The sequence below is a fragment of the Lagopus muta genome, chromosome 3 (assembly GCF_023343835.1).
Source record: "Lagopus muta isolate bLagMut1 chromosome 3, bLagMut1 primary, whole genome shotgun sequence".
Classification (NCBI taxonomy): domain Eukaryota; kingdom Metazoa; phylum Chordata; class Aves; order Galliformes; family Phasianidae; genus Lagopus; species Lagopus muta.
Genome location: NC_064435.1, coordinates 54,783,425 through 54,811,049, shown reverse-complemented (window position 1 = coordinate 54,811,049; position 27,625 = coordinate 54,783,425). Strand labels below are relative to the sequence as shown.

General features: G+C 35.3%; 1 protein-coding gene across 1 annotated transcript in view; it reads right to left on the bottom strand.

Annotated features, from left to right (window-relative positions):
* The window catches only part of DOK6 (docking protein 6), a 236,440-nt gene that overhangs the window by 94,533 nt on the left and 114,282 nt on the right, over positions 1 to 27,625 (bottom strand). Inside the window, exon 4 of the mRNA XM_048940757.1 lies at positions 5,167 to 5,286. Coding sequence (XP_048796714.1) covers positions 5,167 to 5,286 — 120 coding nt within the window. The remainder of the gene's footprint in view (positions 1 to 5,166; positions 5,287 to 27,625) is intronic.

Here is a 27,625-nt window from a genome sequence, read left to right as displayed (position 1 = left end):
TACTTAAACTGGCAAGAAAAGAATGTGTACAAGAGCACTTTTGAAGCTAAAACTTAGTAATACTTCCATGTAGCAGAAAAATGAAGAGAGCAGATGGTGCGAATAGTATTAAATGATTTCTGTAATTAAAATGTAGAGTCTATTTTATCCATTTGAACAGGTTTCCAGATAATGGCAATTATATCATTCTGGATGTAGAGAGAAGCTTTTCCTTTAAACTCGTATCAGCACGAACATTCAAAGGCTATATTTGGAATGTCTGGACTCAGTCCCACATGAATTCAGTTTTCAGATTTTCTGATTCACATGAAATAAGATATTTAGCCTCTCTGTGGATCAGTCATCATCTATGTATCATTGGGATGAGATGATAACAGTCCATTGACTAGTAAGACTAAGTAAACAAAAGTTAATGAATGCTTTAGAAAACAGGGAGGTGGAAGATGATGCTATCCTTTGGAACAAGGCAAGACTGAGGCTGAGCAAGCACAGTTTATCAGCATCGACAGTATAATCCTTCTCCCACTAAAATACCTAAGGTTCAGGGAGTAGGGAAGACAGTATGAGCGAAAATGCTGACATTTTGCCATACTTATTTTAATGCTTTGACTGGAAACCCTAATGACCTTGTTCTAATCATTTTATCACTGGATTCCTTTGCCTAAATCATCTCAGTTAGAAAGCTCGGCAGATAGCACTGAAATCCTGTAACACACAGGCCCCATTTCATTTCAACTTTAACATGAGGGAAGAGGTGCTTATGGAAGGAGGCAGTCAGATTGGTGTAATCCAAACAAGAGGAGGCTTTGAAAACAAACATTCAATTGGGCTGAGGTGAATGGGATGAGGTTCAGCAAGGCCAAGTGTTGGGTCCTGCACTTTGGGCACAACAACCCCATGCAGTGTTATAGGCTTGGGGATGAGTGGCTGGATGAGTGTGAGGAAGAGAAGGACCTGGGGGTGTTGGTTGATGCTCAGCTGAGCATGAGCCGACAGTGTGCTCAGGTGGCCAAGAGGACCAATGGCATCCTGGCCTGCATTAGAAATAGTGTGGCCAGCAGGAGCAGGGAGGTGATCAGCCCTGTGTACTCAGCACTGGTGAGACACCACTCTACATGTACCTTCTCTTTCTCTGTCAGTAGCTTTAGAAACTTAAGCAATATGAAAGGCATGTGTAAGAATCATGGCATAAAAGATTATTTGTAGTCATTGTTATTAGAGTTCAGCTGAGTCCAGACTTTCTTTTTCGGAGTTGTTACTGCATATTATTATTTGTCCTATCATTGTACATACAGCTGCACTCCTACTAAGTTCATTATTTAAATGAGATCATGTAGTCTTCACTGCATTTGATTTAATTCTATATTATCATTCTTAATAAAATAATCTAAATAGATATTCACAAACAGTAAGAAACTACATTTGCTGTGGGAAAAAAGAAAATAAAAAATTAAACAGGACCAAGGTTGCTGTTTTAGGGATGAGGAACACAGAAAAATCCCATGAATTAGCAGGAAACAAATAGGTATAATAAAAAGCCTCAGAAAACAGGGAGGTGAGAGATGATGTTATCCTGCAAGACTGAGGCTGAGTAGTCACAATCAGCATCAGCATAACAATCCTCCTCTCTCTAGAATAAGTAAAGTTCAGGGATGTAAGATTGTTGGATAGTGAAAGAAGCTTCACTTAGATCTCAATTTTATTAGAAAATTGGTATCACTGCAAACTAACCAGCCACTGGTTTTGAGCCATGGATATAAAAATAAAACAACATAGGGGTCATTTTATGCAGTGCAGTTTACACGGTCATGCTTGTGGTAATATGTGAAGGAATAACAGAGCTGAAACAGTGAGAAGGTCTCTGATACTGATGTGTTTTGCACAAGTATCACTTAGAATTCTTCTCTGTTCTTCCCACAGTAATATCTAGAATTGTCTCCTCTAAGCAGTGGATATCTATAATCTGGCTTTTGTAACTTCCATCAGCACAGAACTGTTTGGTGCTAGAGGGTCAAGCAACGATGCAGTCCTGCAGTCCCAGTAAAAGAGATCTCACTGGTACCTACTGAACAACCTGAAATTATACAAGAATTAATCTGTTTCAGTCACTGTGCTGCAATGTATTTTTCTCCCAGGTGACAGAAATATGTAAACAATGTGTGGCCATCCCATGACAACTGCACACTAAACACCAATTTTGCCAGTCCTTGAAACAAACTGTTTTATAAACCATACTGTTGTATCTGTCACAAATAAATAAATAAGTAAATAAATCACCTTAGGGGAGCTACAAGAATGTAGAGATGTAGAGAAGGACAAACAAGCTTAGATGTAACTTTTTAGGGACATGGTTTAGTGGTTTGATGGTAGGTGATGGTTGGACTAGATGACCTTAGAGGTTTTTTCCAACCTTAATGATTCTATATTTCTATGAAAAAGAGATGTCAGACAAATCACAATAAACTCATGATTTATTGCAAACCTTGCAAAGTAAATTGGAGGGCCATATACTTAGTTTTAGCAACTAAAACAGAAATCTACATAACAGAAAACATACTCTTTTCTCTAGAGATAGCCAAGTTACTCGATATTTTCACTGAATACCCTTAGGAGGTCCTGCTACATATTATGCAAATGTCCTATAAAGGACAGGAATGGGTAAGTACTTGGACAGATGAAGAACAGAGTATATTAAAAATAACATTGCTAGGACAAAGTCAAGTAGTTATGAAACAAAACCACTTCCTTTGGTTAGTTCTTTTCTGATCCAAGAAGTATCAGATTGCAAACACTTCAAAAAAATTTTTAAGGCAAAGAAACCATTTAAGAAAGACATGGGATTAACACCTACTCTGTTGGAATTAATGATGTTAACACCCTGTCATATCATAGAGATATAAGCGGTACATTATAACACTATTACTCAATTGCTTTTAGCCCTTAAAATGTCAAAGAAAATCTAAAACTGTAAACCTACTGATACTGTAGTCTCACAGAGAATGCAATCTGTGAACTTGGTATACTTGGGCAGATGAAGAACATAACGTATTAAAAATATTAGGATGAAGCAAACTATATGCAGAACACATATGAATAAAAATGAGGAAATTGTGCAAGGAAATACACTTGAAATTTTTATTAGAGTTCACCAAATGATTCCACCCTCCTATTAGTCACTTTTTTTATAAAATTGTCATGCAGAGAGCAACACTGAAGTTTGCAGAATAAGATAACTACAATGAGCTGAAGTCACTGTTCCAGTTGACTAGCTGTACCTAAGGAATCCCTAACAAAAGCTCCTACAGCACCCAAGTGAAAAAAAAAAAAAAAAAAGACTTCTTTCCATATTTTCCTTTCAAATTGATTAAAAGACACTTCCAAATCAGAATTTACGTTACATCCAGAACAAGACAACTAAGGAGACAATGTTGAATTTCAAACATGCTTATTAAAAAGTTGAGTTGTGGATCAAGAGGATGAGAGATGGAAGCAGATAGGTATCTAATGTAACTAACGTAACTAATGGTTTAGTAGAGCTCTCAAATATTGGATGATATGTGTACAGCCACTGGAGTAATGAAAATACGGTTAATTATGCCCTCCATGCATTCTTATTCACATGAGCAGAAAAAAATACATACTTTGACTCTTTGTTTTCTTTCATTGACTTACACAGAACAATGAAGATGCTAATTATGTTCATATATGCTGGTTGGGAGTACTGCAATTAATTCTACACTGAAGGAATTGAATCAAGACTAGTTTATACAATAGAACTAATCTATGTCTTTTGGAGGTCATGTGTATAGATGAATCTTTCCCTTCAAAGGACAAGATGGAATAGAGTATTTACTATCCAGGTCTGAAAGCTGCTAGACACTACATGATTTCACTGCAGAAACAGCTTATGGATTTTCAAGCTATTTTCCTGCTCACACTAGAGACTCTTCACGAGATTTATTTCCCTGCTAATTCATGAGCTAACTTCACCTGCTCACATAGTTCTCTCTTCAATGGTATGCATGTAAGTCCTACACCGATAGCCTACAAGCATACAGCAGGTAAGATACTTTGAGTGGTATCTGATCATTATCACTTTCCTACAACATTAGTAGCTTTTCCTTCTATACTTGCATGACAGCTTGAGAAAAGTGGAAAGTTAAAACAAGACACAAATTAAATGCCGAGTCAGAGTGTGGAAACAATTTCACAAATATTTGAACTTCCTTTAAATTGCAAAAAGAACAATAACTGATGTTAGAATAGAATTTCTTGAGGATATTTCTGTATACTTTATGTTATTAAGTTCAGTGATGTCTGGAATCTGATAAGAATTTAATAAAATATAATTGACATAGCGCTATTCATTCTGCAATCTAATTACGTCATTTTGTTTATAATGATAGTTGGCTTGTTTCGTTATGAACACTGAGTCAGTTTGTTTTATTACTTTGTTAAAAGCTATTGGATTTTATAAAAACATCAATACAGTAATAATTATTGAGTGCTATAATTTAGGGAGGAATGAATGAGCACATTTTGGTTTTGCCCTCATGTTCATTAATTGGAACTAAGTGACAGGATAATCACAGATTTTCTTTGGTTATTGGATATTCCATCCACTAGCAACTCTTCTGGACATTTATCTAAATTTATGCTTCAAAGACTTAAAAGCTTGACTTAGTGCTTACTAGAATATTCCGTTGTCCTTTCCACCTGTAACTGACAACATTTGGATGTAGATTTTTCATTATTCCAGGCAAGTATGAGTTTAAAGCAAGTATGAGTCTTCCGATTCAAGATGCTGTTGAAATGTTCATTGTTGCCTTTTAAAGGCTGTGGAACAACACCTACTGTTTTTTTCCGCTGCATAGAGTCCATTGTTTCACAACCAGAAAGGTCATCACTGCCATCCACAGTGAAGACATGAAGTCACTGCATGTATGCTATTTGGTATAGAATTTAATCATATTTATTTGTAGAAAAACAAAGAAACCAACAAACAAAAGACCAATGATGAAGCATTGAAAAGACATCTATATGCTTAGTTACTAATGAGTTACTTTTAGGTAAAAAGAAAAATCCATACAACTACACAAACACTAGCAAAGATAACATGGGACATAAGCTAATACCTCATATAAGAGCAATTACAAAGTAACTTACCATTTTGTTCTCTCTGGACTCCAGCAGCAAGCAAATCTGGCTCTCCAAGACTTATATCATTAAGCCTGGTTCCTAGACACTCCATGCAAAGATGTTTGCACCATTCTTCTGCCTCTAGCTCTGGAAAGATAATAAAAATATTTAAGATTTAATGTTGACAGTTTACTCAAAAATGGCGAAAAATCACTACCTTCTCACAAACTACTTGGAGTTATTAGCATAAAGTTCCACATCTCTTTCTTAATTGTGATTCAGAAACCTATGTAAGAGTTTAGAATATTAGGACTAAATTTCTCATTTTCAAATTTGGGGATAGGATGTGAAGTTAACATAAAAGAGAAAGAATAAGTGAATTTTCAAAGCAGCATCTTTCCAGAAAGCTTGCTTGAAATATAGTATAATTTAGAAAAACTTGAGATATAATATCTGAAATAGCATTTGCTGCTCTTTAGCTAAATCTGAACTACTGAAAGACCTTTTTTTAAAAGGGTCTAGAGTATTCTTCTAGGACCTAAGGAAATGACTGCAATCGGAAGCTCTTCAAAAACAATTTTTCCATCTTTGCTGTACAGAATGCCTATGCCTGTCAAGTTAGACAGAACAAGGAATTTTTTCAGTTCAACTACTTCTGGTCACGTAACAACTTGTTTATTAGTTGGAACTTCTATATAAAAATTCAAATCTTCCTTTCTGAGTCTTCCTTGCATCCCAATGATCTACATCTGAGTGCTCGCTATCTGCCAGTCTACTGAAATGTGAACTCTCCCTGAGACATTACAATAGCTCCTCTGCACACCCAGCCTCATGCTATCCACTCTCAAATTTGATGTCACAAAATCTCTGGCACTGGCCAAACAAATGTCTCAAACTGGCGTACACACAGTGTGAAACCACAGTTAATAAGAATTACACATATAAGCTGACTGCCTTTTATTATGGAGCAGGCTTCACCTAAGGGAAACCTTCTGGAGAGCAGGCTGGGCACAAGGCCCAGAATGAACACCCACTGTCATAGTCTATGTCTGATTGTCCTTAAGACTGGTTGACTTCATGTAAGAGATTATTCTTCAACATCATTGTCTCAAAGCTTGCTGGGGACACAGATGAACGAGTCCAAGCAAGTCCTGTGCAAGGGTTGTGAAACCCTTTGTCAGAGAGACACAGATGGACAAGGCCAGGGGCAACGAGAGAGAGATAAGCCGCAGCTTAATGGCCATGAAGCGGCCTTTTATGTGGGCTTATTTCAAGGAAGATGGCCATGTCAGGAGGTGCTGCACATGACTTACCCAAGCACCCAGGAATGCCATGCTGGCAGCAGGATAAAAATGGGACCTACAACCATGAGGTTGAGGTTTTCTGACAACAGATTCCACATGAAGAAGAGGCTTCTGCCATGAAAAACCTCACAACCTGCCTCTCTCCCTCCTGGACTTGCTCTGCGCTCTACCAGCGTGCTGAAGAAGAACAAAGGTGTCTGCCACCAGACTCCTCACTACGGATTTCCTGCATGCCGACGGACTCTCCTGGGCCTGCTGCCTGAGTCCTGCTGCTTCCTCCCGCATTGGCTCTGTGACTTCTTCCTGCTACCTGCTTGCTGCCCAAGGCCAACCACGCTGCTGCTGCTCTCCTGCTGCTTCTGCCTCAGACCTTCTAAATGCTGTGCAATAGGACCGCTGCTGGATCCTGGTGCTGACTATCCCCGCTTTACACGATTCTTGCTTCTTTCCTATCTTTTCCATCGCCCTCCTTCCCTTCCCCATCTCCCTGATTAGGATTTATAATAAACTAGTTGGACCAACATTTGAACCATTGTTTCTTAATCTCACACCAAGTGTGTTATATTAAGAGAACCTCCTCTCCCTCCCTATAAAATGGAGCAAGATACTTCAGTCATCTAGAAATGTTTCCATTAAAATGCCATGCTTCTTTTTTTTTTTTTAATTATTCCTATGTTTGGAGACATCTGGAAAATACTTTGGTGACAATATCTCCAATGCAGCACTGAAATTTGATCAGACACAAAAACCAACAGTGCATGCATTCCTTGAAGCATCTGGTGATGATGACTCACAGTAATTAGCACAAATCTATATTGAAGCAAAATCTTTCCATGTCTAATTGCTACAGTCTTTGAATCATTGCCTGGCTAGGCAAGGGCAGAAACCTTTGCAGAAAAAGAAAGGGAAACAGGTCTTTCTTCCAGGTCCCCAGGACACACTTGGCTAAACTGTTTTATTCTGGGCTGTGAGTAATCCAGACATTGATTGTTCCTAAATTATTTTGTCAGCTGATGGAGTTTCTTGACAGAAAGCTCAAATGACAGAGCCTGTTAGGAGATTTTTGATACTAACATGGTTGCTGTCACAGAGACACAAAAAAATTTAGGGGATTCTTCAGAGAACTGCAAGTCAAGAGACTTCCTCTAGCCCTTATTGATTTTTTCGCAGTCTTTAGTATCCAGATTCTCAAAGTTTGTCTTCTAATAATATCCTCACCTTCTTGTAGGAAGAGACAGAACTTTCTTTTGGTAACCTCAAGATAACATTTACTTTTGTATATAAGATGAAAATATTGAGGTAGCAGCATACTGCTTCTTAATACTTTTAATAAAGGCACAGTTGTGATGGAAATATGGAGAGAGCAGGTATATTTCTGGACAATAAAAACTTAAGGATTTTAATAGGAATAAGATGAATTCATTTAAGAGCATAGCTCCAAAACTTATTTTCTGCTCATGCATGAAGAAATCTCCCTCCAGCTTTCTCTTCCTTCTTCCACCTTAGTTGTTTCCTTGCATATTCTTGATGTCTGCTGAACCAGAGCTGTGCCTATAAATCACACCTTCCCATGGAGAGGGTTTCACAAGACACACTGCTGTATGCTGCCAGCACAGGGATAGGGCAGTGCACTGGCAAATGAGTAGGTCAAGTCCCCAAGAGAGGCCTTCTGCAGACTTGCCCTGGAACTCCAGCTGCAGATAAACAGTGGAGAATCTGTTCAGAAAGGCCACACAGGTACAAACCTAGTCTACTGCTCCTATGTTTCCTTCCCTCTCACATGTTCATTTTTGCCTAGATTGTATTACAGAACAATGAAAATGCTGTGAGGGTGAATAACTCCATAAAGAGCTTGCATTATTTCCTGGAGGATGACCAAAATAAAATGTTTTATATTTCTACATTTTTTTCAATTTATATTTTATTTCATTGTGCCTGCACCCAGACTGAAAGGCTATACTTATGAAATGAGTAAACATATACAGAACAAACTTTTCTAATTTTGGAAACATCTAAGGAGAAAGAGAAATGTATTGGCATTCCATAAATTTCACTTAATATCAGTATATATTCATAATAGTACTCTCAAGTTAAAGCAGCAAGATCTGTTTACATACATTCTCACACCACAATTCCAGCAGATTTTGGGGAAATCAAGCTGTTTCTTGTGAACGTTTTTCCATTTTCACTTTCCCAGTCCACTCTCCTCTCTGTAACAGCAACATCTGGATCTTGAAAGTTTAGATTCAGAACTTTCAGTTCAGCCTTTCAGAGTGGCAGTTTTATTTAAGCTGCTGTTTGTTCTTTGCAAGACACTGATGATAAGACCCAGATTAACCCATTTCCCACCTGTCACACAGAAGAAACTCCGTAACTGTAAGCACTACAAGATTACAGCTGTACCTTGCAACATAGACTGTAACCTACACAGGACTGCTGCATAACTCAAAATTTGTATCTTACAACAACTGTCATCTTAATATGACAGAGAATACAGTTTCAATGCAGAACTGAAATATCTTCACAAAGAACTGTGAGGATTTGTGTATGCTGTCAGAAGCATCAACATTATCTACAAATGTGTTTGGAAGGTCAAGAGTACAAGGATACTGTGTGAGTTAGTTTCACTTAATGCATCCTGATAGCTATTGCTTACTTGCAAGGTATTTCCTTAGACCTTTTCCTTGTCTTACATTTGAAATCTTTGGAAGCAGGTGAATTACATTTCAAAGCTAAAGTCGTATTTCTCCTTTCACTGTGCATATCTTTAACATAGCTCACCATTCATCTGTAGAAAGCCTGGAATGCTTTGTGTTTCTGGGTAACAAATGAAATATTACTTATGAATTTTAAAATGTATTTATTATAACTTGTAGTACATAACTTGATAAGCCAAAGTAGTAATCTTTAAGAATGACTGCTGCCACATCACTAAAGAGATATACCACTGTTAAGTAACTTATTTATTTTGATTATATGCGTATATAGAAACATGAAATATTACAGTGGAATAGGGCAATACAAAACTAGCAGCAAAATTCTCTTTAATGCATATAGATTAAATTTACTGGTAGTAAATGCTGACTTTTTAGTGGTAACTGGTACTTGTCACACACACACAAAAAAAATAGTTTCTTTTTAAGATAATGAATTATTGGAGTGAATGATAGATTGTAAAGCATGTTTTCACAGCTATAAACAAAATCAGAATGATTGCATTTTCACCTTGCTCATAATTTATTTATATGATGCTGCTATACAAATGTCATGAGGTGTCACAAAATACATACTGATGGGATACCTTAATTACGCACTGGTTATTGTACAAATATTTTTGGGAGCACAGCTTTAAACTTTTTATCTGTAAATACACATCTTGATACTGGCAATGCTTTCCTGAAATTTATCTGAGCTTCCAGGTTATGCCTAAAGATGTCATTTGTACATCTGTTCTCAGAGGGATAAAGTGGTGTCATACATACTCCAGCCACTGACACTGTACATTTCAGTAAGCTATACCACAGGATGATGAATGCATTTGTTGATATAATATGATACAATCTCAATGATAAAATAATATCAGCAAATGGTGTTTTAAATATAAATTTGTAATAATTAAGAGCTTTTCCAGCACTTAGTTTAAAACAGATCATGTTACAGAACATATTGTAAGGGATGGAAGCGGTTTTATACATAAAGTATAAACATAAGTACAAATATAAATTTATTCACCATCCTTAGATATCTTTCTCTGTATTTGCTAGAAGTGTGGCTATCTTCAGTCTACTAACTTAGAAAGCCTTTTGTTTGAGGACTAAATCCCTATGCACTGTGACCGCTAATAATATCTCATTTTTTTACATTCATTTCCAAAGTTCACATTATGAAGTCTTATGGAAGTTCATCATCACCCACCATTATGGGCTGCCATAGAGCAGAAGAGAGGTGATCAGATGAGAAGAGGTGATCACTCTCCTGGCTCTGTTTAACTTTTGTCTCTTTGAGCAATGCCATCTCCAGATCCATAAGGTTGTGCTCTATTTCCCAGGAGTGCAACAGGAGCTCTTTTTACCAGTGCAACAGTACATTGTTGCACTGGTAAAAAGAAGAAAGGCTCAATATAAGTGCGGCTCATAAACTTCGAAAATAGGGTTGAGAAGCAGCCCACCTAAAGGACCAAACGTTTAAGTTGGAAATAACACATATGCAGTATAATAGGAGGATAAAAGAAACTGTCCTTATGCAGACCCAAAAAATCCATGTCATTTTCCTAATGTTAAAGTCTGTGATCTTAAAAAGTTAATTCTTGTTGAAACATTTTCTGCACGAGTTGTTTGGCTTGTCTTCCCTTTAAGTTGCACTTATGAGAAGAGCAAATCTAGTTGAATATCTTTACTCTGAATAGAAATGCAAAGTGTTTCCAGTTTGGATTAACAGGACTTAGATCTGATATTTGCTACCAAGAACGAAAGATGGCACAGAAAAGCCACGTGTATCACTTTCTGTCTCTTAAAAATCACCTAACTTTAATTAGAATAGGAAAAAAAAAAAAAAAATCCACAGAATACCCACAGGACCACTGTGCTACTTAAGTGAGCTGTATATAATGTACACAGCAACTTCATTTCTATGTGACTACTTCTTTATGGTTACTCAGAAGAGTATATGGATATTACGTTTTGAGTAATAACACGCACTACTTATTAATGTTGGTAATGCATGAATGACACAAATTTTTATAATAATAGATAGGCAGTAATGAAGGCAACAGAAGTTCCATTAAATGTAAAATAACAGAAAATTAATCTGTATGTAAACGAAAAATTTGCTTCTTGTTTAGGTAGCAACAAAGATAGTGGGCTGCAACTCTAAAAGCAAATTATTTATTAAAATTCTTTTTCCACTGGCAATTACACTTGACGATCTGAAACTCACACACAGACCTTTTGCTTGTGTTTCAATAAATACCACCTCTGAAAACTGCTTTGTGTTTTCCTTGTGCTGTGATTCTTGACTCTTTAATCTGCAGTAGTTTCATTTGTTATTACATAAGTGCATATAACTAAGGAAAAAAGTAAAATGAAGGTTTATGAAACGTGCATTATTTTGTAACTTTAAACACTGGTATATTTTCCTTATGCTTTTTTTTTTTTTTTAACTGGCTGGAGACACAGTCCAAGGGCTATACAAAAAGAAGCTTTTATTCTCCTACCATTTCTTATTTTTAAAATGTTTTGGCATGAGGGTAGCACTGTTAATTACAACGATTAAGAAAAAAAGACATTTATTAATATTTCTGCTAACAATCATCAAAACTTATCTGGAGCTCTAAATGATTCATCACAGATAGGGTTCCACTAATTTTACTCTTGTGCAGTTATCTCTGTTTGCAAATGGCCAGCAATGTGTCCTGGTAGTTCCCCAGCCATGTGAAAACTGACATTTTCCTGAAAACTTCATTTCTGAAAGTCTGATCAAGGGGATTAGGCAGCACCCAGATACCACACAGTACCATCTTTAATATAAATACCTAGTGCACTATGTGAATGCCTTTGAAGGCACAAATGGTATTTAAAAAATTTATCATATTGATGTTACCTTCCATTAAGCTATTTCCCTAAAGTGCACTTTATTTACACATAATATCTACATTCTTACCTACACTGCTCCTTTCCAGTGCACACACATGAATCAGATAAGGAAAGCATACCACTCATTACACGAGCTGCTGGATATATGACACAGGGGATATAATCTCCCCTTAAGTCAGGCCCAGAATGACTCTTCTGAGAGCATTTTTGTGCAGCAAAAAAAATAAAAAATAAAAAATAAAAATCACTGACACCATAGCAATATGAAACCGCATACAATATACGTGGTTTGTGTATTAAAAGCATTAATCAAATGCTTTTTAAGGAATTCTGCCTACTAACTGCAAGACTAGTTAATATGCCAGCATCATCACAATGACTCTGGGACTGCAAGAGTCCATGAACAGTGACAGCAAAGGAAATACTCCAGGAAAAAAGAGCATCTTTCTCTCAAACTCAGAAATACCACACACAGTTGACTAGTAGACTGTAACCAAAGTTACAACAGTAGGAAACAAAGAAATGCTGCTTGAGAACATGGTTTCCATACAAAGAGAAAGAGAACTTTCTTGCTCAATTGTTACAAAAAAGTGAATGTATAAGAAAATGAAGAGAGACAGTTAATCGCTTATAGTTAATAAGTGATTTACTCTGCTCCATGCTAGTACTAATGTAGCTGTTTTCCTCCTGTTCCTCTTTATCATTATTATTTATTTTTATTTTTCCTCTTTAACTATATAGCTATTTTCTGCTCTGAATTAAAGTGAACATCACTTTATTCAGTGATTAATCTTACAGAAACAAATTATGGCATTCCAAAAATAAAATGCCATCACAATTAATTAGTCCTTGAGGTTAGATTTCTAGGTACCTTTACAGATTGGGTATATTACTTCACATTGTGGGCTAATGCTTTTCATAATGCCATAAATATTTATCAAGCATTAGTATGGCCAATGGTACAACAGCAAGCTGACAGAGCATCATTACTTGAAAATATCCCTGGCAACCTTTGCTCTCAATTCAAGTTTGCTTTCAGGTGCAAACTAAGAATCATGAAAACCTGCCTGAACAAAGAGGAAACATTTGCATTGGGACTGAAACTAGCAGGCCAGCTACAAGAATCTGGTATGGGAATTCGACAGTTCCCCAGGATTGTCAATTCATACCTGTTTCAACAGTTATTAATGTCAAATGACAATGGCATGAAAGTAAAATAACCTCAGGCAGCTTGTCTGTAGTGGGAATGTCAAAAACACCATCAATCAAGTGTCCAAAAAGGATCTGTCACCACAAACATAACATGCAGAGGATGCTATCACATCAACTTATGCAGCTACCCTGTGACTGGCAGTCAGCAATGGCATATGTCTGGTTTAAAACTTCATACTGTTTCAAATCTAGTTTACTCCTACAATACTTTTATTTCACTCGGGAAAATTAAAGGGTCCTTTTCTTAAATGTGTGGAAAATCTGAAGTATCCTTGTCAAATATTCCTGTTACATCCAGTAAGAGAAACTATATCCAAAAAAACTATTAAAAGTCCTAGGGTTTGCTTTACTAGTTTTTATACTTTTTTTTTTTTTAATATTCAGTCTTACATTTGAAGTAGTGACAAATTTTACTGATTGAAAACTAGAAGTTCTGTTTGATAAGTAAAATAATTCTAGTAGTATAGTTTTCACACACAAAATCAAGGTGGTAATGACATGTTTCCACATGGAGGAGAAAAAACATGCAACACCATCACTACATGCTTCACTGCTTTCATATCTTTGACCACACAATTTTTACTCCAGCCATCTGAGCATCTTCTGCATTAACTCAGTAGGAAGATGATTAGTAGGAGACTAGGAAGCCTTGGGAATCTCTCTGACTACATGATATTACTGAAGCAAAAATAATTGCTTTGAATGCTGAGATTTATTAAACACTTTTCCATTTTGGCTGGGCACAGTGAATTCAGTGTTGGTGCTGCATCCTTCCAATGTTGCAAAGAATCTCCTGCATGGTGCTATATGCTGCTTTTGAAATACTAGCAAAGCCACTAACAGAATCTTTTTTTTTCCTTTGTCTGTGCTTCAATTTCTTTGATCCAAGAAAAAGAGTATTTTGCCCCAAACCCAAAAGCCATTGATGTGAAGAAGTGATTCTTTGCTATTATTAGACTTGATAACCAGGATTTTAAGACACTGGAAGTGCAAAGAAACTGATTTACAGCAATTGTGATCAACTTCTTACTTACAAGATCATAACACAGTGTTCTACTTAACTTTCAACTGCATAAAATTTTACTCTCAGACAGAACTAAATATTAGCAGGAGAGGACTCTGTGTCTTCTATTTTAATCCTGGAAGACTTTAATGAGGTACTATTGAAAAAAAAAAAAAAAAAAAAAAAAAAAAAAAAAAAAAAAAAAAAAGAAAAGCACCTTAAAATCCGAATGGTCTGTAGTTAGTATCTTAAGAATCATAGAATCATCTAGGTTGGAAAAGACCTTCAAGCGCATCATGACTAACTACCTATCTTACCTGCTAAGGCTCTTTACTAGAGCATGTCCCTGAGTTGTGAACTGATTCATAAACATACACAGTACTGTAGGACAAAGGATAGACTTCATTTATCTCCTTTATGGAGAGAACAGATGGGTGGCTAAGATTCAAACACTAGAAAAGTGTCTACTTGCTTAGACCACCAGTAATAACCTCCTTGGGATCCCCATAACTTAAAATAAATTCAAAGACAGTTCTCCCTGGCTGATAATTTTATAGTAGAAAAAATAACCTGGACAAGAGATTCTTAAAGGAGTTACAAAAGTAGTTATGAGAAAACCAAACACTGTCATTTAAAAAGAAGTTATCTAACGCTGCAATATGCTTTTCCTTACTTTCTATACTAATGCTTTTAAATGAGGATGCTTAGAATGCTACTATTCCTACTGATTGGAATGTACTTCTATTTCTGCTGTTTTAAACAAAATTGCCGAAATATATCTTTTTGACATTGTGATATATGAGAATAACGGGTGGCTTAGTCATAAACCAATGAATCTGCCATATATATATATATTTTTGTACATGTATTTTTTTCCTAGATGCCATTAGTACAACAAGAACAGCTAAGCGGCATAACTCTCTTCTTTCTAAGTCAGATAAGGGCAGGAAGGCAGGCATTTATTATTCTTCACATATTCATAATATCCACCCAAACATATCTTCACATAGAATCCTTATAGCTTAAACACAAAGCTGGTGACTTAATTTTTAATTTCAGAAAGGAATAATCAACCATGATTGTAATGGGAAGGTAACTAACCCAACAAAACTGGGAAGGTAACTAACCCAGCAAAACTGCACAAACGTGGCTCTCTCAGATAGACAGCTGTATAATCAGTAGATATCAAGATGTTATAATCACAATATAATTGCACAATCAATAGATATCAAGATGCTATAATCACAATATAATCAAGAGAGTCAGGCAAAGTAGACAACAATAACAAAAAGAGAATAAGTGGAAGAGCTTACCCTTTGGCTGGGCTCACCACAAAACACCAAGAGAGGTGATCTCCAGGAGAGATCCTTCCTCTCTGGTAGCCAGCTCTTAAATAGGTCTAGGAGCACAGGTGAATAGATCTTCCGGCAGCACAGGTGAATTGCCTTCACCTGTGCTCCTCTGGCTGACTCATGGCTTGCCTCAGGTGATCAATCAGAGGTTCAGGCCGTGACTCAGCAGTTCCCATACAGAGGCAGATGTCAAATAACTGTAGTATCATCAAAACTACACTCAAAGAAAATCTTTATTGAGGATGCAGATTTCTAAACACAATTTTAAACAGGCTGGATTTATGAATTTCTGATACAAATATTTTCTTTTTGTTCTATACAGTATTTTTAGCAGGTGAAAGGAAAATGTCACAGTTACTACTATACTCAGAGTACATTTTAATCAAATTGGAATTGTTCATGTTAAATCCTACTACTACTTAACTCAGTCATACTTTTTAAAATTCATATTGAACCTGTTTTTCTTCTGTTTCTGAGATGACATTATATTGCTTCACACTTGGGGCAACAGAATCTTTGGTCAGCAGCCTTTATTATGTGAATTTTAAAACTTGAATTCGAACAAGTTTGAATAACCATTAATAAATTTGATATTTTATGTTCAAAAAATTAAGTCAGGAGGAATTTTATTAAATCAAAGATTTTGCAGAAAGCATCCACACTTTGCTTCCTCTTTTGTCTTCTGGTGGGAAAAAAGACAACCAGGATTTTTTTTCTGCCTGACTCAGATAATTTGAAACTGAAAAAAGGCAAATTTAAGTAAAAATTACTTTTGATACACAGCCAGTGCTAATAAAAGTAAACCTTTTCCTGATGGTTCTAGACTGTAACTAAAAATCTAGCACTTTTTTGAAATCCTTTAATTACTCCTTTTCCATGTTAGCTTGAAGACAACTCAGAAAATAAATATTTCAAAAGATATTTGTTTCTCATACCTTCTGAATTCTTAGCCAACTGTTTTGCTCTTAACCAATTCTGACATTGTAGGGATGAAAAAATATGTCTATATTCAGGGAAGAAAAAGGAAAGGAACAATCTCATAACCTCATATTTAACACCAATAGTCAAAATCTACTAATCTCATTTGACATGAAGCAATGGATTCTGTTTTTAAATATATAATTATGAGTTCAGTAAAGATGACGAAAACTAAAATGTAACTTAGAGAAGTATGACATGTTGTGTTTTAAAGAAATGAAAAACTACAGATATTTTTTAAAAAATACAAAAAAGCCCCAAATCTAAAGCCAAAGGCCAAACACGGACACACGAGACACAGATCTGACTTCAGTACAAAGCAAGATCTTAAATTAACCACTTTTGAAGTCATGGTATTACATGCATTATTTTAGAAAGAAATCCAAAGTTGTCCACCTCTATTATTTTACTTCTAAAGTTAATGAATGTATCAGTTTTCATGTCATAATAGAACAGTAAAGGAGTTCATAACAGTCTTTGTCAAGATACAAACAGATTCTTTTTTACTGCTGTTATCTGATTCACTCACAAAGGAAGCTAACATTAAAAATGTGAGATGACCTCAAAATTAAAATAATTTAAACATAATAATTCAGGAAGTAGTATTATTTTCATAATTTAGCAAGAACATAGATAAAAACTGACTATCAAATAGTGTGACAAAATCACACAAAGAATCATAGAGTCATAGAATCACCAAGGTTGGAAAAGACCTAAAAGATCATCCAGTCCAACCGTTCACCTATTCCCAATAGCTCCCACTAAACCATGTCCCTCACCATGTCCCTCAACACAAACACACAACTCTTCTTGTAGCTTGTTCCTAATCCCTTTCAGATTTTCCAGAGCTAGATTATCATAGAACGTAAAACTAAACATTTAGAAATCAAGATGTTATCCTTACATTATTGTCTTACATTACAGAAAAAAATGTAATCTTTGGTATGAACAAGCTATGAATCTGATGAAAACTCCAAACATCAGGAAATGATCAGGCTGTTGGAAGGGTTAAGTAGGATTTTCTTCAGTCGGTCTTAAGACACTATAAACTATGTTTACAACTAAGTTACGTTTCTACAGACTGTGAAATACTTCTCAGTCAGAAGTATGATGGACAATCTGAAATATCATAAGACAAAAGAACTAGTACTCAGTAGACACTGAAGTCACTCAGACAAACATAATACAGAAAAGTTATGCATCTGAAGAATGCTGACTTGTATTTCATTTTAGATGAGCAAGAGCAGCAAGGATATAATTTATTAATGGAAAAGCATTGATATATCCAGTAGCATATGCTGGAAGCCCTACTTTCTGAATTACACCAATGTCATGGATATTGTACTACACTTGGAAAGCATTCACACTGTTACTGAGCAAAACTATTTTGAAATGACATTGACTTTCTGAGTTTCTTGCATTAATTTTTCATCACTAGAAAGAATAAAAGAGAGAAATGTCACACGCTCTTCTTAATTCAGTTCTCATTCTTTCAGCAGGTGATTGCAAGCTATAGCAAAGTTTAGGCACCTGTCTTTTCTAGATAGGTTTGCTTAATTATCTAGAGGTTTGTCCATTAGTACATACAAATGTTCTTTCATTTTACATTTATTTGCCATACTCATTTTATATGCCCAGAGAAAATTCTCTAATTTGATTACTTCAATTTCTAGGTTCGGTTAAAATTATCCATAACACAATCTAGGCAGAAATAGCAGTTGTATAATTGACTTCATGTTTTATTTATGGAATATAAACTTCAGCTACAGGAATGATTTTATTTTTTCCCTTGAAGTTGAAATGAAAATGCTGTGCTAGTGAAACATTTGGCCACTGAAAAACATGAAAGAAATAGACAAATTTATACTGTCATTGAAAAAGTACCATTCTGAAATGGAAATGACTTTCTTAAGTTTCATGCAGTACTCCGAAGAGTGCTTTGCAGGATATTTTACAAAGAACTTCCCATTTTTTCAAACAGAGATACCATGCATTTCTGAAGCATTGATCTTATGTGGAAGACAATTAAGTGGTCACATTGCTGGCAGCCTCAGTTCCTTTTCCCACTTCACAACTAAAAAATTGTTTCATTCTTCTGTTAGCCAACAAGCTTGCTTTCTTCTAATTTATTCTGGAATATTTTTAATCATGTCCAGTTTAGAAAAAAAAAAAAAGATGCTTTACCGTAGATCTGTTTTTATGGATTCATCAATTCAAATTTAGAACTATGCACAATTTTAAGGAAAGGCTTGATTTAAGAACAAACAAGGAATAATTTGAGGTTATCCATTCTACAACTTTAAGTGCATGCTAGTTAGTCCTCAATGCTACCCCACAAAGTCCATAGTCATAGTCCAATACGTTACTTTATGCTGAAGAAATTCATTGCAAAATTTAGTCCAGAAGCAGATACAAGAAAGACTACGAAATGTCCTGCGTTTTCAAAATGAAATGCTTTCCAGAAACTAAATGGATCTAGATTTCCATCATCCAGAAGCAGACTAAGATTCCTCATAATTCTAATGAATGTATAACTTTCACAGTAAAGCTCAAATCTTCACATGACATCAGAAGACTAATGCACGTCATATGCATTTCACTGAATACGAACCTCAAACTCTTAACACATGCCAGCACACTATGCAAACATGTTCTAGAAGAAAAGTATGAACACAGTTTGGAAGTATTTAAGTTACTTTTCTGAAAAGAATTGTTGATTTTCAACATTTTTTTCTCTTCATCATAGCATAAAAAAGAATTTAAATGGGTGTTCAGTTGATTTTAATTAAGAAAAAAAACAAGTCTAAAACTTGCCTGAATGAACAGTGACCTGTCACACAAAACCACTGAACAGCAGTGCAAGTTTGATTCAACAGACATCTGCAAAACTTAAACATATTACAAGGTTGATTCTACTTTCTAGAACATGTACAAATAGATAAAAATAAAAATGATAAAGAATCAAAGCCAAAAAGTAAGATAATAAATTTCATGTCTTTTGAATATTTTCAAATCAATGATAACTATTTCAGCAGGAATAAGAAAATTACTATATTTGCTACCACTGCTCACCTTATTTCACATTACTACACTAAGTTTCAAAACTTCTTGGAATTGAAGAACAGATTTAACTACTTGTCTAATGAAAATGCAACTTCAAAGACTTGTATAGTCAACTGCTTCCCTTGATTGGTATTAATTCCATTAATTAACTTCAGTTTTAACTTCAAAACAACTTGCAAGACAACTTTAGCTGCAGTTGGAATTGCTTAAAACAAAACTTGAAAAGCAGACACACTTTAGAAATTTGAAAATGAAAGCATTTCCAGAATTGAAAGATTTATTCCTCTGTTATGTAAACACTATAAATGTAATTGAACTGCAGCTAAAGATATGTTCAGAGAGACTGTATGCTAGTGAGATGCTTCAGCCTGCCCTACAAGGTCCTCAGTACAATGAAGCACATCTGAAACACTTCCACACTAATGCATGCAGCACAAGGAACAAGCAAGAACTGGAAGCCTTGGCTCAGTCCCAGAGCTTGATGTCATTGTCATAAGTGAAACACGGTAAGAAGAGTGCTGTGACTGGTGTGCTGTGATGGATGATTACAGGCTCTTCAAAAGAGAAAGGCTGGACAGCCAAAGAGGGAAGGGGTACTGTCTACAATGGATGGACTGGATTGTATAGAGCTGTCAGTTGGCAGTGACACAGTTGAGAGCCTCTAGGCAAGGATTAAATGACAAACAAATAAAGGGTATGTCATTGAGAGTGTCTGCTATAGACCACCCAGCCAGGATGATGACATCAATGAATTACTTTTTAAGGAACTATGAGAGACATCTAGATCAACTGCCCCTGCTCTTACAGGGAACTTCAACTTGCCAGATACTAACTGGGAACACCACTCAGCTGATTCAAACAGGTCCAGGAAATTCCTATTCATTCATCAGCTTGATGATAACTTCCTGGTACAGGCACTAAAGGAGTTGAAGAGGCAAGGTGCCTTCTTAGATCGGTTCTTTGTTAACAGAGAAGATCTCATAGGTGAAGTGGTGATTGGTGGCAGCTTTGGCCATAGTGATCGTGAAGTAGTTGGATTTAAAATCTGTGGTGACAGGAAGAAAAGTGCTACCAAAACTTCAGCCCTGGATAGGAAGACTAATGAACTACCCTAGTTAAATTTCCAAAACAAGATTCCTATTACAATAATGCTAGACTGTTCTCAGAAATTAATCTTGATAAGATTTATAATTGATGGATAACTGGATAACTATTGGGAAGGATTTGATGTTTTAAAAGACAAACACACACAAAAAGCATAAAATTTACAAAAGAATTGGCTACTTCTCCAGATACTAAGTATACAGGGTGTCAAAAAACCACAAAAAGAAATTGTTTTGCATTCTTTTCTCGGAGAATATAATGGCATTATTATTCACTAGAAAGCTTATTGTACTTTTCTAAAGTAAACACATTTTCTCCTTTTATTTGCAGGATGTAACAAATTATAGATGTGGTAGCCTTTTCAAATACACAGGAAAAATGAAAATTCTAAGTTGATGAATTTTAGAATTGATTCTTTGCAAAATTTGTTTGCTTCTGTTCTTAAATCATAGCTCAGTATATTTACCATTAAATACTGCCCAAGAGATTATATATGGTCAGAAGACACATAAAATTTCATTTCCCTTGATTTTCCAAAATTTCCCTTATAACTGTATGTAGTGTAGTAGTCTCACACATGGTTCAGTCTGCAGAATTGTTTTAGTTCTCACTTCTAGCTAGCAGCAAGCATCAAACTTATAAGCTCTGTAGATCATTCTGACAGCAATTATGACTTTGTTCAACAGCCCACTAGGATTTTAATGCTGATTGTAACAGTACATTGGCAATAGAATTCAAGCAACATCTCAAAATGATCTGAAGACAATGGACAATGAAACAATACATTTTTTTCTGTAATATGCACAAATTTGTTCATGTCTAGACTGCATATGATTTAGAATAACCCATGCATGGTGAAGTACATATTAGTTGCACACACAACTTTCTGTCCTCATATACACATACTATTCTTATTAGTTTGTCCTCATTCCACAAGAAGTGTTCTAAAAATGTTGAAATTGTAAGTCTGCTAACAGTACCATTTGCCTTACACATTGTAAGTAGCCAAATGTAATTCAAGCTGAGCAGTGACAGAAAATGAAAAATAGATCTGGTGTTTCATGTTTGGAGCAGTAAATTATCATGTTATTTATTGAACTCTCCCTAGGCTCAGCCAGTCATACATCATCCGTCAATACTCCAAATTCAATCTATAAATTAATGTCATGATTTTTGTGCTGTCACTAAATGTACACTATTCTCAGGGGAGGTCAGGAACCACAGAAGTCATATTATTTTACAGGGTGACATATATTCACATATCCCAAGAGATCTGACCTACATTTTGCATAAATGAGCAGAAGCCTTTTTATCTAAGATGATATGTGGTTTCCACTGCAGCACAGTCAAACTTGTGGAGAGCAGGTAGGGTATTACACCAATGATCCCAAAGGTAAAAGAAACAGAAATATGCTCAGACACAATACAGACTGTCAGGCATGAATTAAGTATTTGTACCTTTCATTATAGTTAAAGAAAGGGAAAATAATGGAAAAAAGGAAAGGAAAAATAAAAAAGGAAGTCTACCACCTGTGTACTTCTCTGTTATCTTGAGACAGAGCCAATGATATCCCAGTACTTTCCTGGAAACCACACTGTGACAGGATAAGGAATTTGAGTGACCGATAATCAAAGCAAGTAGCTGAGCTTCAAACCCAAGAGTCTTAATAATGATGGTACTGATAATTAATTAAAAAATATTTATATAAATACACAAAGCAAATGATATACTCTTAAGTAGGATTGTGTTACAGTTGCTTATTTGCCACAAGTTCCTTAATGCATCAATATTTCTTCACATAACTGCAGGTTCTGTGGGTCCTAGATACGCTTGCTGGAAACAGGTAATAAAAGCTAACTCTAAAGCCTGAATAGTACCACAGAACACGGCTTGCCACATTGCAAGTCTAGCATCATATTCTATGGTACAAGAAAGTGGACAGGATTCTATTCTAATTCCACTGCAAACCAGATGAGAAGAACAGTAAATGTGCAGAGACATGATGCCTTTCTATGATAAAGCTGCGCTATTTACAGACCAGAGCTGGCTTGCAGCAGGCTGGCTTGACAGCAGAGCAACAACTGGTTGTATCTAAATACAAGTATATAACAATAAAAGTTCTTTATCAACCCAGCTCTTCATCAGGCATTGAAAAGTACAGTTCTTTGCAGATGACACATCTTAATATGCTGCTAACGCTTCTGCAAGATTCTACAGGATAAGCCTCAAGGCACCAATTATTTGCTTCTAAGAGTGCTATTCCTAGAGCTGGCTTGGACTTTTCTCATTAAATTCTCATTAGATTCATCAAGATGTAAACACACTATCAGAAATCCACCCAATCACTCTGACTGTCTTCCTGGCAGGGTACTAAGAATCCAGGATTTTGGTGTCAAGAGGTGTTGTACCATGTTGATGGGAGTCAGTAGTCTAAAAGCCTGGGGAAGTATAACTACACTGGAATAGTTACACGGTTCTCAAGTTCTGCCTATATTTCCAATAAAAAAAATGCTTGTTTAAATCTCACTTTCACAAGAACATTTCAAACATTGTTGAATTGTAATTGAAGAACACGGGAAGGAGAAGATTTGAAAACAAAAATATACATTATTCTGTTTTGTTGTGTGAGGTGTTAGTCTAAGTCTAAGAAAGAAAATAAACCTGTTTCTCATGGGTATACAATAAACTTCTTAAAAGGTAGGTGCAGTCAATTCTCTTCTGAAGTGTGTAGCACAGCAGAGGCCCTTGGAACACATTATTGAATAAAAGGCATAACTCAGTACAGGATGGATAAATCAAGGCAGAGAAGACAGGCTTTTATTCTACTTTCAACTATATGCCAGTATGCCATTATTTTTTCAGTCTTAGAACTCCTTATATATTTTTGTTTAAATTCTAAACAGACAAGACAATCTACAAGTTACATTACACTACATATACACAGTGCATGTGTAGTGTATATGTATATATATACATACAAATACACATGAGCTGCTCTGAAAGTAATGACTCCTATTCTACTGGACGCACTGACGTAGTCTCACAACGTCAGAGGCAGATGTTGGTTGAACCTTCTCATCAATATTTCATTACATTTTGTTGCTGCGTGACAGGTGACATAGAATTCTATGATTCTAGGTGGCAGTAGAGGGGCAGGCGAACAGAATGGTGCCTGACATGAAAGTGTATGTGAAGCAGAGGGGTGTCGTTGAATTCCTTCACATGGAAACAGCTGAAACCACTGACATTAATTGATGTTTGCTGAATGCTTATGGAGACCAAATAATGGATGTGAGCACAGTGAAGTGATCAGTAGTGCATTTCAGCAGTGGTGAATGTGACATGAAAAACAAACCACATTCTGGATGGTCATGCACAGCTGTCACACCACAAAATGAAGAGCTCTTGGAAATGCATAGCTGCTGGTGGTGTCAATGTGAAAAAGCAGTGTTTTGTAGCTGAGAATTCACTCTGTTATTGTGATCTTTGTATCTGTGGTAGTTTCCAAGGAAACAAATAAGAGACATTACTTTCAGGGTGACCTATGTTATATATATATATAAAAACTTATAGCTTCTTATTTCTTAGGGCAAATTACTTTCAACCTTATATTCTATCATAACTGTAAATGAACAGTGATTGTTTACTTCACTTTTTTTATTTCAGTCTAGGACTTACTCTATATCGTTCTGTGCTGCCTAATAATGAAACCACCAGTTAGCTAAATGACGGTCAGACAGTCATCTCAAATGCAGGGGCTATTAAGAATTCAGTTCTATGATCATATAATAAAATCAAGGAAATATGTCAAGGAACCTGAATAGCATGAAGAAAAAGCAACCCTAAAGAATATAATATCTCAAAGTATTTTTAAAAGTTGAAAGTCTTCTATCTTACAGAAAGATGGTAAGAAATGACTTTTCTTTATGCAGAATGACAAATACTTAGTATGAGTTTTTCCATGAACACCAGAGAGGTTGTTAACATGCATGTTTACAAGGTACTTTAAATATGAAGACATTGAATTTGCTTGTAATCCTTTTTCCAGCCCCATGTGTCATTTCACAACTTGAGTCTCACATGTAAGAGGGCATTAAAAAACAATGCTGGAAAGGATTTACCTTCTGTGTCATACAAAATGGTCTGCAATTTGAATGAATGGGTATGTTGCTTTGTTTTGTTTTGAGGAGGAAGACATTCTGGACTTGTTTCAGATTCTTGTTTCAGATAATATTTAATCTATTCTTATGTAGTTTGGAAAGTCAACTGCGCAATTTCTCTGTTGAATACCTAGATATGGCTACAGGATATAAGCATCTACATAAATCACTAGATCAGATCATATATGTGGATTGAATAAGAAGAAATTTTTCTCTATTTTGATTTTTTTTTTTGACAAATTCACATTTCTTATAGATAATAGCAATTGCAAATGCACACTACAGCTTTATGCTTGAATAAGGAGGCAGATTCTCTATGTATATATATATTATTATACATAATATATATATATAATATATATATATAATATTATTTAATGTGTATATATATATATATACACATTAAATAAATAATACCTATAGAAGTTCTCCGCCTTAGATTTCTAGGCTTTATCACATGAATCTGTCACTCAGCTAATTAAGCCTCACTTCCATGACAGGGAACAGACAGGGAACACAGTATTGAGTACAGCTTAAGACTATGTGAGAGAAGTGGGATGAAGATCATTTCGTGCATCCCATGCTTTCAAATTTAACTGCTGGTAATTCTTCAGAAGCATTTGAGCTTTTTTTCTCTCTCTTTTTGTTGTTGTTGCTGTTTTTAATACTTATTAGCTCTAGAACTATGTGTGCACCTTAATGAATAATCTCAAAGTGGCTGAAAAGGATGGAATTTAATGGTGTAGTACCTGTCCTATCAAAGAATGTTTCCTGGAGATAGGGTAATTTTTTTTTTTTTATCGTCTTCCATTTATTAATTATACATACCACTAGTGTGTGCCAAAAATAATGCAATAATGTACTTCATTAAGTTACCTCAGAAAAATGAGGAACAAGAAGTGACTATGAGAAATGAATGAAAATCCAAATATTTCTAGTTTATAAATATTTATACAAAGTTATAATTTTTAGTCAGAATAAATAAATATACTTTTAGGCAAACATAAAATAATTAATAAATAAAAATCATTATTAATTACATGGCAACACTGGTCAAGGAAAAAAGAGAATACATATCCTCAATTTTAATTTTCAAATATGACATTTATAAGCACTGCTCAGATATACTAAGACTCTATTTAGGAAACTATTTTACACCTTCATGATGAGTTTCAAATACACAAACCTAACAGTGAAAATCTGGTTGTTTTTAAAGCTTGTGTACTTATTTGTATTGATAGTAACACCGGCAGGAATGATCGCTAGTTGTTCATCATCTTAAAGCCACATTGTATCACTGTGATTTCAATCCCAAACCTTGAGGCTTCTTAGCCGCCAAAGGATACAGTATATGATTGCATCTAACGTTCCTAACTATTCAAGCACAGGGTATAGAACAGAGTTGCCTTTGCTTTCACTCGTGAGAACAAAAAGCACTGCACACAATCAGTGGTAATTTGGCAATAGTCTCTAAGGTTTTTCAGTTAAAAAATGAACAGAATTTGTGTCCTTTCTTAAAAAAACAAAAGTAGAAGATGTATTTTTTTAAAGAAGTTTCAAAGAAACATAAGAAAATGGTGAAAATAAGATTAAAAGAAAAAAATATATACAAAACTAAAAGACACTACTGAACACATTCACACTCAACACAGTGCGTCATTCAACAAAACGTAAAACCATTTTTTTACAGTTAAAACAATACCTATCACATACTCTATACTCAGGAAAATATAATACAAAATAAAGAACCGCTTATTTTATGAATGTATAAAAAAGCTTTATCAAGGTAACAACTATTATAATAAGACATTTAAGAAATTAAAATGGTAACTTCTACTGAAGGAAGGGCATGAATATTATTAGCAGTTAGGTTAGGTCAATATACTGTGTTGATACACAAGGTATATCTTTATGCTATGTTGAACTGTCGTAGAAATTTCAAATGAGCAACACTGACATTTTTCAATACCACACTTCTATTTTCCCCCAGACTTGTATAGTGGAAATTTTAAGAGAATGTTGAAATATAGCCTCCTAAAAATAATGAAGTTGTTGGCTGTAATGACTCTTCAGACTGCAGTTCATGTATTCCTGAAAACTTCTTCAGTTCACCTACTTTGTAGAATATGGCACTGTACTGAGGAAAAACCAGGCTGTATCTAGGGGGCTGTCTACATTTGTTCCTCATTTTGAGTTCTAAGATTGTTCTGTGGCTATGGTTTTGCCACTTTCTGTTGCTTGTGTCACATCTCACTCTCTACTCAAAAAAATCACTGAAATCACATTTAGCCTTAATTCATCTTTTGTCTCTGAATGCATATCATTGGGAAAATAAAAAATAAAAAAAAAGAGCAAACAACCAGTCAACCAAAACTGCACATAAGTATTTTTCTTCTATCAGTAAGTTTACAAGTTTGTCAATTTTCCTCCGCAGTTGGGAATTTGAAACAAATTTTACACAAGCCTATGCTTCACTAAGCTTAAATGAATGTCCCTTAATATTTTGCTGATGTCACTGAAGGAAAAGTCATGCTCCCATGTGGTTCATAACTGACACGGTACAAACCATTCAATTTCTGTATTAGCAACTACCACAGTGGTAGCACAAGCTTCCAGCTTTAATCAGCATTCATGTCCTCCAATTTCATTTTCCTGTTGGTCATGCACAGCCAGCACGGCACATTGCATTATATCTACAACTTCAGAGAGGCATTTGGG